Below are 12,484 nucleotides of genomic sequence, written 5' to 3' on the forward strand. Positions count from 1 at the left end.
AAAAAAGCCCTGCCTGTAGGAAAAGGTTACAACCCTACGAGAGTGTCTGTATGGAGGTTTGAGGAACACTCAGATGCATTCATTTGGTTCATTCCACCCCTACAAGTTACAGAGAAGATGTGCCATTTTTCTCACCAGTTGAGATAGTGGCCCATGGACAAGACGCACAGCCCACTCAGGCAAGTGTCCAGAAGAGCTTTTCCACAGGACAGACAGAATCATTTATGCTAAGCTACATAGGGCTTATCCGCACTTCCTCTTGTTCCACTGCTTCCCTGCCACCCAGGGGAATCTGCTCTTTGGCGCTCAGTCAGAGCAAATGGCAATTTAGGTTTTCTTCAGATTTCCATTTCTTCCAATCAATAGCTAAAGAGCGGGTTTTCCCTTGGAATGGAGTGAGGTAAGGGGAAAACCACTTTCTAGGCATGGCACAAGCGGAAATGTGCCCTTAGTGGGGTGGTGGCATTTTACCAGACAAGACCTGATAAAACGGTTTTTAAAAACCATTTGTACAAAAGTTCCACCCCACCCCCCCGCTTCCGACTTTGCTTCTCCACTCTGTGTCCACCCGGATTCCTCAATCTCTGTGATGATGAGGGGAAGAGAGCCAAGATGGAAAATGATTTAGGAAAGACTCACTCAGCAGGAAGACACCAGGTCCTGGGAAAGAAGTTAAATTCCTTCGGAAAAAGCTTTAGCATCCTGCCCATGTTCCTGGCCAGAAGATCCTTCCTACAGATTTCCAACATCCCAGGGAAATGGTTTATTTTCTAAAAGAGGAGTCCAAAACAAAAGCCTGATTGTTGTCTAGGCCTTCGGATCTTTCTCATGAATGAAAAAATGAAGGTGGACGTTTTAGCTCCACCACTTCAGAAGAAACACCAAGTACCTGGTAAGTTTTCATTTCTAGCACCCGTTCCAGTGAGACAGAAAAATCTGTCCAATACAGAGTCCAATCATCAACTTCAGTTGCCTCCCGGAGGCCACACATCATAGCAGCCCGTCGCACTGCATCATAGAAGAGAGAATGGTGTCATCAGCATTTAATAGATACATCTGCAAGAGGAAACATCGGGTGGGGAGGCTTGTTCAACTCAGAGGGTCACATCAAATACACATCTAAATCTAAAATGCTGCCGCTAAGTTGTACATATTTTAATTGCATGGAATGAATGTAAGAGATGATAATTTGCTTGAGCCTGGGAGATGCCAAGATACAGTTGGTAGATACGTAATATTTATTCTGTATCATAACATTTCACCTTGCAAATTCCTACCCTAGCCTTTATTTATTTAGATAATATATATTCCACTTCATAAGGGACGCGGGTGGTGCTGTGGTTAAACCACAGAGCCTAGGACTTGCTGATCAGAAGAAGGTCGGCGGTTCGAATCCCCGCGACGGGGTGAGCTCCTGTTGCTCGGTTCCTGCTCCTGCCAACCTAGCAGTTCAAAAGCACGTCAAAGTGTAAGTAGATAAATAAGTACCGCTCCAGCGGGAAGGTAAACGGTGTTTCCATGCGCTGCTCTGGTTCGCCAGAAGCGGCTTACTCATGCTGGCCACATGACCCGGAAGCTGTACGCTGGCTCCCTCGGCCAATAAAGCGAGATGAGCGCCGCAACCCCAGAGTCAGCCACGACTGGACCTAATGGTCAGGGGGTCCCTTTACCTTTACCTTATTCTACTTCATATGCCAAAGAAAAGCTCTTTTGACAAACATTAGGCTGCCCTAAGTAATGATAATTCAAAAAATGCAATGTATGTGGCTGTGTTTTAACTTATACGTTTGTTACTAAAGTATATTTTCAACTACAGTTGTGACCCTCTCTCTCTATATATATATATATTTTGGTAAAAAGATCTGGTCTTAACAAAATTCCAATTTAAGTATAACACCATAGCTGGAGACTAAAAACGATGCAGTGACCTTGTGCAAATGGTGCTTTTCTCACTATTTAGAATGGTGACTGAGAAATAAAGCCATTCTATTATTTCACAACTGGGGACAAAGAAGGGCACTCACCACTCTCGTACTTGCAGTTGGTCAGATTTATCACTGGTCATCTGGAAAACAGAAGAAGAAGAAGAAAGACAGAGGCAGACAGGCAAAACCAATTCATGGTCTTATTGCAAAGCACCTGAGTACCTTCTGGGACCTCTTTTAAGTCTTTGCCTCCAGGTGTACATGGTTCAAGTACCACATTGCCTATGAACTCACGGAACGCCTCAGGGGGCGCCATAACTATGATGCAGACTGGAAGGTGAGAGGCGGTGGGGCGGGGGGAATTGAAGTTTGGCATTGCACAGGGTGCTGCTGAAATTTGAGACCCGGAGGTCTGCCACTGGGGTTGTGGGTGTGTTGCTGCGAGTCTAATGAGTTTAATAAATAAAAAATATACAAAATAATTAGCTTCCAAACAGTCTGAGTAAGTCACCAAATGTCATGTCAGCAAAAAATATGCTGCCAGATCAAGACAATTGCTGCTATAGAGAAATTTTCACCTTCTCCTGCATATGACTCCAGGAATGGCCGCACAAAGCTGTGACCCTTTCCTTCGGAAGCCTGTCTGTATATCCATAACAATATTATATTGACAATTTTTTGAAAAGCCTTGCAAATAAGCTGCAAAGCTTTATTATTATTATTATTATTATTATTATTATTATTAGTCTGTTAAGCTCCATCTCTCCTGTAGCAACCCACTACATTTCAATACTGGGCACAGAGGAACAATGGAGTGCTCCATCATTCCCCCACAAGCCCCCTTTCTCATCTGCATGCAATTCCTTATATCTTACGGCTATCAGGAAAACGCTTAATTACAGGGCTGTTTTAGAATTAAAACCAGAAACGAGCTAAATCTTTTCAGACAGTGACAGATGCTGGTGGAAGTTTAGTAAAGTGTACAAGCTTCCTGCTCTCAGATGGGGTGCAGAGCTTTCCCCCTTGGCCCTGCATGATTGCACCAGGGTATAGCACCATAGATGGAGACTAAAAACGATGCAGTGATCAAGATTTACTTCAAATGTGCTTGCTCGCCGATCTCTGCAGTCTCAGAGTAAGTGAGTACATGACTCCCAGGGCCCTGGGTTGAGGTATCAGATGAACCACAAACAGTACGGTTCGTTTGGCAGAGAAGCTGCCTTGCTCTAAGGCCAATCGGGCATGCAGCTAGATTGCCGACAGCCAAACCTCAGACAGATTGGAAACTGCTATAGAGAGCAGAATGTTCTTTGTTTTGTATTTAAAAAGTGAGAAAAGCCAGTTGAATTTGAATGATACACCTGCGTTCAGCTCATCACTCAGAACTGAAACTCACAGGAAGGCCCCAGACAAGTCCCTGTTATTCAGCCTATTCTACCTCAGAGGATAAATACGTAAATGAAAAACTAAGTTAAGGATATATCAATATGCATGCTGAGCATTCCGAATGGACTGGCATGATTGATTAAGAGGAAGTGGCGGACCCACATTTTGGGGGCTTGAACTGTTATGGGGCCCCCTTTGCAACCAGCAACAAGGTCTGGGTAACCACTGTTATCTTCTTCATTGGGGTTGTTTAGAGCAACCTTTACAACACCTGTGCTATTGACTTTCAAACTTTGAAATACACACACACACACACAATTAATCAATTTGAGTATGTGATTCATTTGGGTCTACTAGACCCAATTCTTTTAAGCAATGTGGACTAAAGTAAGTTCTGGGACCCCTCCAGGTTTAGAGACCCTGAAACTTAAATTTCAATAGTTTCACAGAAGATTCACCCCTGGTGGGAGGTATATTAATATATGCTCTTTCATTCACTAATTTCCTCTTAGCACACCTGGTTTTCTCCCACTGCATTTATATTGCACCTTTCTCATTATTACCACAAAAGTTTGCACTGCCTCCTGGTTAGTGCCTCATATATTTTTATGACTTTCAGAATTACATTTCCTTGTCCCCAGCCAGATGCCCCAAGTGCTTTCAATACTTATTTCTAACCTCCTTTTCTTCTTTCTCTTCTTCACAGCGGTGTTGGACCCGGAGCACAAAATTTTTCTGCTCTCTTCTTCACACACCGCTGTTTCCTGATCCGTGGCGTCCAATGCACTTTCCTCTCTCTCCAGGCCACTTGAAAGGAACTCTAAGTCGGACACATCCTTCTCACCCAGCTCTTCCAGCTCTTGCCTCTCTGTGTGAAATGAACCATACCTTCGTGCTGAATCCGATACCCTCATCCTGTTAGTAAAAAGGAAAAAAGGCAAAGAAGTAAATTGGATCCACATTCCTATCCACTTTGTCTGCAGGTCCAAGGAGTTCCTTGTTAAGCAAATAAAAAGACATATTAATATGTCTTTGTTTATCTCTCCTTAATTGCCTGGACCTATATGAATTTCTCTATATTTTGATAAGATCGCCTCCATCAGAAGGCAAGTCATGCAACATCTCTCTTTCCGTTAATAACGATATCCATGTGAATGGACAAAGAAATGTACTATGACTCTCAATCCTTTTACTGTCATGTTCACCATAAAGTGAATTCACCCTAACACAGGCATTAGAGCTATAAGTATCCTCCTTATGACAGCCAGTGCTTTTTAAATAGCTTACCCCTGCTCATCTCTATGGGTTCAGTCCTCCTTAAGAGTCTAGTGTGCAATGTTATAGGCCAAAAGAACATGCACTTCACTTGAATGCCACCTCAGTACTGACATCTGATAAGTTGAATGAGAGAACCCTGGGTCTATCAAATCTACAGGATGAAACTTGAATCTAACAGTTCAAGTTCTCCTGCAAGCAAGCAGTTCAAAGGGAAGTTAAGATACAGTAAATGTTTTATCTGGGATCTGTGCATTTCATGGGTGGGGTTGATATTAATTGTACCCCATCAAACATGCTTTTCTCCTAGGAAACTAGACCCTGTATGATAGAAAAGTTAGTCTAGCTTGTTCATCCACATGAACTTTGTAGCAGGACCCTCGAAATGCCTGGATAAACAAGAGTGACACACTGACATGTAGCTATTCACACAGCTATTCCTTGGACAGAGAGACCTTGTGGAGAAAAAAATGGAGTTCTACTTTAAGTCAGAAACCAATCAACTCGTAACACATTTTTTAAATCCCCACTCTTCAAAAACATTCCTAAAATATTTGGATGATCAGAAGTTTAAAGAAAGGGAAGAACAGAACACTGATGAGGAGAATTTGTAAAACAAGGTGTTTCAGAGATCTCGTGTAAATGAGATCCTCTGTGTTGTAAGGCTTGGTCTGGCAAATAAAACCCAACTGTTTTGCCTAAAGCAGAGGTTATGCTAACATGTGATGGTGTGAAGGATTTCACAGAGCATATTAAGGGCACATTAATTTTAATAAGCAGAAGCAGAAAGCCCTGAAACAAATCAAAGTGAAGTGTAAATATTTTAGCTCACCCCCACCCCGCCGCCTCAGCAGAAGGGAACAAAACTCAGGCCTCCTTCTCCTGCCCCACACAGAAAAAGACAAATCCTGCACAGGCCAAAGCAAGGCTGGAGTTCTGTCTCCTTCCAGTTTCTTCCAAAGAAGCATAGGACAGGGAGGTCACTTCTGGACAATCTGTTTATTTAGCATTCATCCTGCATGGAGATTAGGCTGCTGGCCATTTAATAAGCATCCCTTCTCATTTATTTGTGGGGAGGTCAGATGGTGCTGCATAAAAGCACGGATTTTCCTACACTTTCCAGTGCACCTTCCTGCCATTTTCCTTATCACAAAAGTCCAATCCTTGGGGGAAAGCAGGTTTCTTGCACATCTCACAAGCAGCTATAACTGTGCAATCTGAATCTTCTGTGGCAGGACTGAACCCGACCCGACAACAGTGACAGTCTGGGAGTGCCTGGAGTGAGAAAGCTAGATTTCTGCCCAAGTCCCCCAAAGGACTGTGCATCCTGGTTCTGATTCATTCATTCATTTAGAACAGAGGTTTTCAACCTTTTTGAGTCCACGGCTCCCTTGACCAACTACATTCCTTCTGCGGCACCCCTGTGGGGCTCAGGAGCCCAGTTATGTCACCCCTTGTCTGCAAAACTGGCAGCCTCCCACCCTTTTTTGAACACTTTCCCTAGTGGAGGGTTCCCTCAGCCTCCTCTCCCCTCTCATTGGGAGTCCTCTGGGCAGCCGCTGCTGCCACCCCTGGTCTCTGAGCTGCCCCCCACCGCCCCAAAGAAAGGTGCCTCCTCACACTGTCCCACAGGGGCCTGGGACTTGTCTCTCCATTCCCAAGAGCAAGGGCTGGTGGACAGCCTGGCTGGGCTCCCTCGCCCGCTTGCTTGCTTATTCCAAGGCTGCCTCAGCTCCTGGCAACCAGCACGCCCTGGCCAGCCCCAGAGGCACCATTCGCCTGCAGAGCTTGTAGCCAGGGCTGCTGCAACATACAGCCACACAAGCCTTTGGGAGGCAGAGACATGAGAAGGCATCAGAGGAGGGAAGGAAAGAGGGACAGAGGCTTGTGTTGCCCATGGCACCCCGGACCACCATTTAAGGCATGCCAGGATGCCACAGCATACTGGTTCAAAACCATTGATTTATAACATTTCTATAACACCCCTCATTAAAAATTTCAGTGCAATCCACAACAATATAAATGCATTCTTAATAAACACCTGCAGTAAGCCAAACAATTACTACAAGCTTGGTAATAAAAACCAGCAAATTGGTTTGCCCCAAGTCCTATTCATTCATGGTCAGAGGTTTGTGCTCACAAACACTGTCTGCAAAGCTCTAAATTGCAATTAGAACATGTTAAAAGCTCACTGACTCTTATTGAGCAGTTTGTTCCTATCTTTGTGTGATGGTTTAGTAGTACAGTAGTATTTCATCCTTAACAAGGTGAATTAGAAATATACAAAAAAAAAATATTAGGGAACCGATCCTTTAAATAATATCACCGTGCTGCACATTGTGCTAACATCTATTACAAAGGTTAAAAAGTATAGACATTGGCCTGAGTTGCAATAATCTATGCCAGAATTATTAATTGTTAATTTCTCTAGGGAATTTCTTATAGTAAGTATATTAAATAGTAGTGAAGTTGCAAAGAGTTGAAAAGGCATAGTTCTTTCGTTCTTAAAAGTTGTCGCAACTACTCTCAAACTTGACACAGCTTTGAATACCAAACAAACACTCTGAATAAATGCAATTGACATTTTATTTCATGCAACTATAGCACTGCAGAGCAAAAACAATAATAAACAGAAGCAAGCACCATTGCTTTCAACAGGACTTCTGACATGTACGTATAAGACTGCACCGTTAGGCTGCAATCCTGAACATAGTTACTTGGAAGTAACTGCTACTTAAATAAACAGGAATTATATCTGATTAAACGCTGTTAGGATTAGAGGACATGGGGGGTGGAATGGTAACATCTGGCAAAGGAGTCTATTTTTAGTGTTTAAGGTAGTCACCTGAAGTGGTACTGTATATGACTTTGGACTCCCAATATGTTGAAAAACCATCAGAAAATAAACACACAGCATGTTAGACAAGTGAGCAAATAGATGTTAATCTAAACATAATGCTGTTTACAACTGTGAGGCTCTCTCTCACATGCATAACTCTTGCATTTGCTAAAACGAACCTGATCCTCTCCCTCCATTCTTCACCATGGTCTTTAGGGTCTTCCCAGATCTGTTCATAAGGCAAAGAATATCTTGTTGCAGTTGCCATCTTGAGGTCTCTAAGCAAGATAAAAAAAACAAACACAAGTACAAGTCTCAGCCAATGAGATAACAAACAGCTCTGAATACAGGACTGGAGTAGTGACAGACTCTGGCACAAATCAGGAGTCATTACAAAATAATAGTGGACACACTATGAAGGAAAGCCAGCAGAATCTGTCACACTGTCACCAGGGAAATGTTTGTTTGTTTCATTAATGGTTGTCTGGACTTGTCTTTCCATTATTGACCATTGTTGATATTAGACTGCCAACAGAGTATCATGTGTTCACAATTTTCAAATGATAAAAGTTTGTGGTTTTTTTAAAAAAAAAGACTGAAAGTTTATCTTACCAATATTACTTTCGGAAACTCAGTAAAACATGCTTTTAAAAAACATTTTAACTGCTTGGATGAAGAAAGGTTTTCCTGGTGTGCGATGTGCAAATCCTGCAGCTTTATATTAGAATAAACGAGCTGAACAGTTAAATTGATAACAAAGTATTACTTCACCACTAATAGCTAAGCAAGCAAATGGGTAAAAAACTACACACATCATACAAATCCAATATTACTGCATGACAATGTAAAAATAAAATACAAATTGAGTGTACTATGCAGCCCATAATTTCCTGAGCTTTGCGCGCGCGCACACAGACACAAAATTTGACTAAGCGGATCGTTTGTTTATGTTCAGTTTCCCATGTTCTTAGCTTCGCGCTTTAGCACAGAACCATATGTGATGCATACCCTCCAACAGTTCTCCTATGAAAATAGGGACGTCCCATTCCATAATGATAATTTTACTGTTTATGCCCCACACGTCTTTATTTTGGAGGGTATGAAGTTTTTCAATTCTGAGGCCGTCTGAAGGCAATCCAGTATAGAAGTGGTTTTCAACCAGTGTGCCATGGCACCCTCTTTCCTTCCCTCCCTCCTCTGATGCCCTCTCGTGCCCCTGCCTCCCAAAGGCTTGTGTGCCTGTTTGTTGCAGAAGCCCTGGTTACAAGCTCTGCAGGCGAATGGTGCCTCTGTGGCTGGCCAAGGGGTGCTGGTTTGCCAGTAAGCAAGCAAGCGGGCGAGGGAGCCCAGCCAGGCTGTCCACCAGCCCTTGCTGTTGGGAATGGACAGACAAGTCCCAGGCCCCTGTGGGGCAGTCTGAGGAGACACCTCTCTTTGGAGCAGTGGGGGGCAGCTCAGAGACCAGGGGTGGCAGCAGCAGCTGCCCAGAGGACTCCCAAGGAGAGGGGAGAAGGAGAGGAGGCTGAGGGAACCCTCCACAGGGGAAGGTGTTCAAAAATGGGTGAGAGGCTGCCAGCTCTGCAGGCGAGGGGTGACATAACTGGGCTCCTGAGCCATGCCGGAGTGCCACAGAAAGAATGTAGTGGTACCTCGGGTTACATACGCTTCAGGTTACATACACTTCAGGTTACAGACTCCGCTAACCCAGAAATAGTACCTCGGGTTGAGAACTTTACTTCAGGATGAGAACAGAAATCGTGCAGCGGCGGCGCAGCAGCAGCAGGAGGTCCCATTAGCTAAAGTGGTGCTTCAGGTCAAGAACAGTTTCAGGTTAGGAACAGACCTCCAGAACGAATTAAGTTCTTAACCCGAGGTACCACTGTAGTTGGTCAAGGAAACCATGGACTCAAAAGGGTTGAAAACCTCCGCTGTATAGTTTTTTTAAAAAAATGTTTAATGTTTTTATATACGGTATGTTGGAAGCTGCCCAGAGTGGCTGGGGCAACCCCCTTGCTTCTTGTGCTCCATTCTATTTTATTTATATATTTATACTTTTCAAGTTTATATATTTCTCTGATTTGACAACAATTTACAATCCTTTTGACATTTCAATGCTTGACTTCCTTCCCCCTCTTTCTGTGGTTCCTTAAATTTATTTTTAATATCTTCTGCATATCCAAATTAACTTACTCATTTATTCATCTTCTTTAAAATATAAACTCTTATGGAACTGCAGGTTGTTACAACAATCCTGCCAGTGTTCTTATCTGTTTACAATTTATCTGTAAATATTCAAGAAACCATTTCCATTCTAAATCATAGTTGTGGTGCCCAGTTCACACCCAAACCAGTCGAGCTCCCCTAAATCCACCTCTGCTAAGTTATATTGTGTCACACTGAGATGGGAGGGGAAATACTGTACCAATATTAGCTGTGATGTCTGTAGTGCATTTTAAACGCTGGGAGGCTTGGGAAATATATAATGGAATCTGTAAGGGCTTGCTATTATGACTTTCTCTGGTGAAAGTGGGGCTGGAGACAAGAGTTAGGGGACATAGATTAGCAGGCGCTATCAGATCTGAGTTACTAAGAGCCGGGTAAGGCAATAACTGGGAAACTGTCATGGCTCCACTCTGGTTAAAAGAAGGAAATATATGAAGGGGAGCAATAAAAACATACTGAGTATATATTAAGAGGAAAGCAATTGCTTTGGGAAAGGCTGTCAACTTGCTAAGTGTAAGGGTGGGAGGCAGGGCCAGATTTAGGTTTGACGAGGCCCTAAGATACTGAAGGTAATGGGGCCCTTTATATGTTAGCTGTCCTTTGTCAACAACAAATTGTTGCTGTTTTTTGTGTAGAATTTATGGACCTAGTAGGTATCTAAAGCCACTTGCACATAGCAATATATATATATACAAAGTAATTTTTGAACTGAAATACAAATAAGAAGTATATTAATAGTGAATTGGGGGGGGGGAGAGAGAGTGGGGCCCTAAACTATAGCTTGTTTAGTACGCAAATCCAGTGTCTAGGGAACAAAAGCTGCATACACACCACAGATTTAAAGCAGTCACACAGATACGCGACACAGAATCCTGGGAATTATAGTCGACCCCCCAAGCGACATTTCCCACCACCCTTAACCAACTATAATTCCCTTGATTATTTGAGCTGGGGGCGGGCGATATGTACTTTTAAACGGACGGTGTGCACGCAGCAAAATATAAAGGGGTGGGTGGAGAGCCTAGGAGCCAACACTGCATTTTCGTGCTTTAACAACTATTGCAATCTGCTCACGATCAGGCAGGCTAAAAGGCAGCTGACTTGGAGAGTCGTGACAAGGCAGCAAACTGTTGCTTGCTTTTATTTTTGCCGTTGCAATTTTGCTACCAAGAAGTGGGGAAGGCGGGAGAGGTGCTTGTGGGATTCTCTGCCCTCAGGAGCCAGAGTTAACTGTATATTCCTTTCGTGCTAATGCGCCTCAACTGGTGAGAGAAAAGGCGCCATTTGCTGCTCCGCCAGAGGCAGCAAAATGTCTTTCAGTCAGCCATAGCTGAGGAGGGTTTCTACAGAGCACAGGACAGCCACACGCGCAAAGAAACTACTGCAGCCTCCATTACAGAAGCCAAGCGCCTCTCGCTTTTTTGCCATGGAGAAGGCGGGGCTTGGTTTCGGGGGGCGTGGCCTCCAAGCCTATTGCTGCCTTTGCTCTTCATTCTACCGCCATCGCCCAACCGCCCGCTTTGCTCTCAACCAACCTGCGCCGACCCCGCCTACAGACAAACCTCGCTCTTTCTTTGCTCCGCCTCATCGTGCGTAATTGGCTGGAACTGGATCCGAAACTGGGCTCCATTTGGCCAAAAAAAGAAACAGCCCACCCCCCAAAGCGTGCTGCTTTTCCATTGGCCTAAACTACATCCTCGGGGTGACAACAAATCGGAAATGGCGATGTGGGATGAAAAAAAGCAGGGCGGAAACGTAGTTGTCATGGGGACGGCTTGGCGGCTGCGGCCTAGGAGCCCTCTCTAGCGCAAGGGCGCATGCGCGCGGGATTCCATCGTCCCCTTCCCCCTCCCCTCCTGGCCGGGCGTCCTCTTTAATTCCCCAATCTCGCACATGCGTACTTTCGGTTCCAACGGAATACGCTCCGAGAACTTTTCCTACGGTTCATCCACGCTGCATAAACATTAGCCTCGAGGACGAACTGCCGCTGCCTCTCTCTCTCCCCTTCGCTTCCCTCGCTGGTCACAGTTGGAAGGCGTAGCCAATCAGAGATCCTGAAGGACCGGCTAATTTGAATAAAGTTGAATTCTTTGCATTTCCTCCTTCTTGAATGGATCGCAGATAGAAAAGAAGAGAGAGTAGGGGAGAGATGTGTAGTTTTGCTAGAGAATTGCCTCTCTTTTTCCACTCCCAAACCCCACCTGCAAATACTGAATCGAGGGTTTAGCCCCATTGCTGATAATTTCCTGGCAGCAGTACAGTACAGTGGTACCTTGGTTCTCAAACTTAATCCGTTCCAGAAGTCTGTTCCAAAACCAAAGCGTTCCAAAACCAAGGCGTTCTTTCCCATAGAAAGTAATGCAAAACGAATTAATCAGTTCCAGACTTTTAAAAACAACCCCTAAAAACAGCAATTTAACATGAATTTTACTTTCTAACGAGATCATTGATGCATAAAATGAAAGCATAAATCAATGTACTGCGGTATAAAATAAATAAGACAGTATTGTTGATGATAAAAATTAAAAAATTTCTTTCCTGCACTGATGATAGTCATTGTTTGGATGGGGGGCTTTTATCCATTTCCACAGTTACACAATAAATCAGTCAGTAGCTGAACTGGGTTCCACACAGTCACAAGAATAAATTAACCGAAAAAGCCTCAAAAACAAAAATGCAAAATAAATATTAAAAACAAAAGGGCCAAACTTAATCCCTTCTGGAAGTCTGTTTGACTTCCAAAATGTTCGAAAAGCAAGGCACAGCTTTTGATTGGTGCAAGAACCCCGAAAACAATAGCCGACAACTGCATCAGACTTTTGGCTTCTGAAAAACA

The 12,484-nt window shown here is 43.8% G+C and overlaps 1 protein-coding gene across 11 annotated transcripts in view; it reads right to left on the reverse strand.

Moving 5' to 3' along the window:
• Positions 1–12,013, reverse strand: part of TTLL6 (tubulin tyrosine ligase like 6) — a gene marked incomplete at its 3' end in the record, with an annotated part of 35,728 nt that extends 23,715 nt beyond the window's left edge. The window contains exons 1-7 of one of the 11 annotated variants that reach the window (XM_081837680.1): positions 10,723–11,154; positions 9,848–9,957; positions 7,605–7,703; positions 3,990–4,226; positions 2,025–2,062; positions 890–1,008; positions 640–770 (exon numbers count right to left, since the gene is read on the reverse strand). In XM_081837680.1, coding sequence (XP_081693806.1) covers positions 640–770; positions 890–1,008; positions 2,025–2,062; positions 3,990–4,226; positions 7,605–7,693 — 614 coding nt within the window. In that variant the 5' untranslated portion in view covers positions 7,694–7,703; positions 9,848–9,957; positions 10,723–11,154. Of the gene's footprint in view, positions 1–639; positions 771–889; positions 1,057–2,024; positions 3,887–3,989; positions 4,227–7,604; positions 7,704–9,847; positions 9,958–10,479; positions 10,621–10,722; positions 11,155–11,183; positions 11,460–11,549 lie in introns of those variants that run through there. The other 10 variants (XM_081837678.1, XM_081837672.1, XM_081837676.1 and 7 more) reach the window with 10 other exon arrangements.
• Positions 12,014–12,484: the final 471 nt, after the last annotated feature.

This window comes from Podarcis erhardii (assembly GCF_964252035.2).
Source record: "Podarcis erhardii genome assembly, chromosome: 13".
Classification (NCBI taxonomy): domain Eukaryota; kingdom Metazoa; phylum Chordata; class Lepidosauria; order Squamata; family Lacertidae; genus Podarcis; species Podarcis erhardii.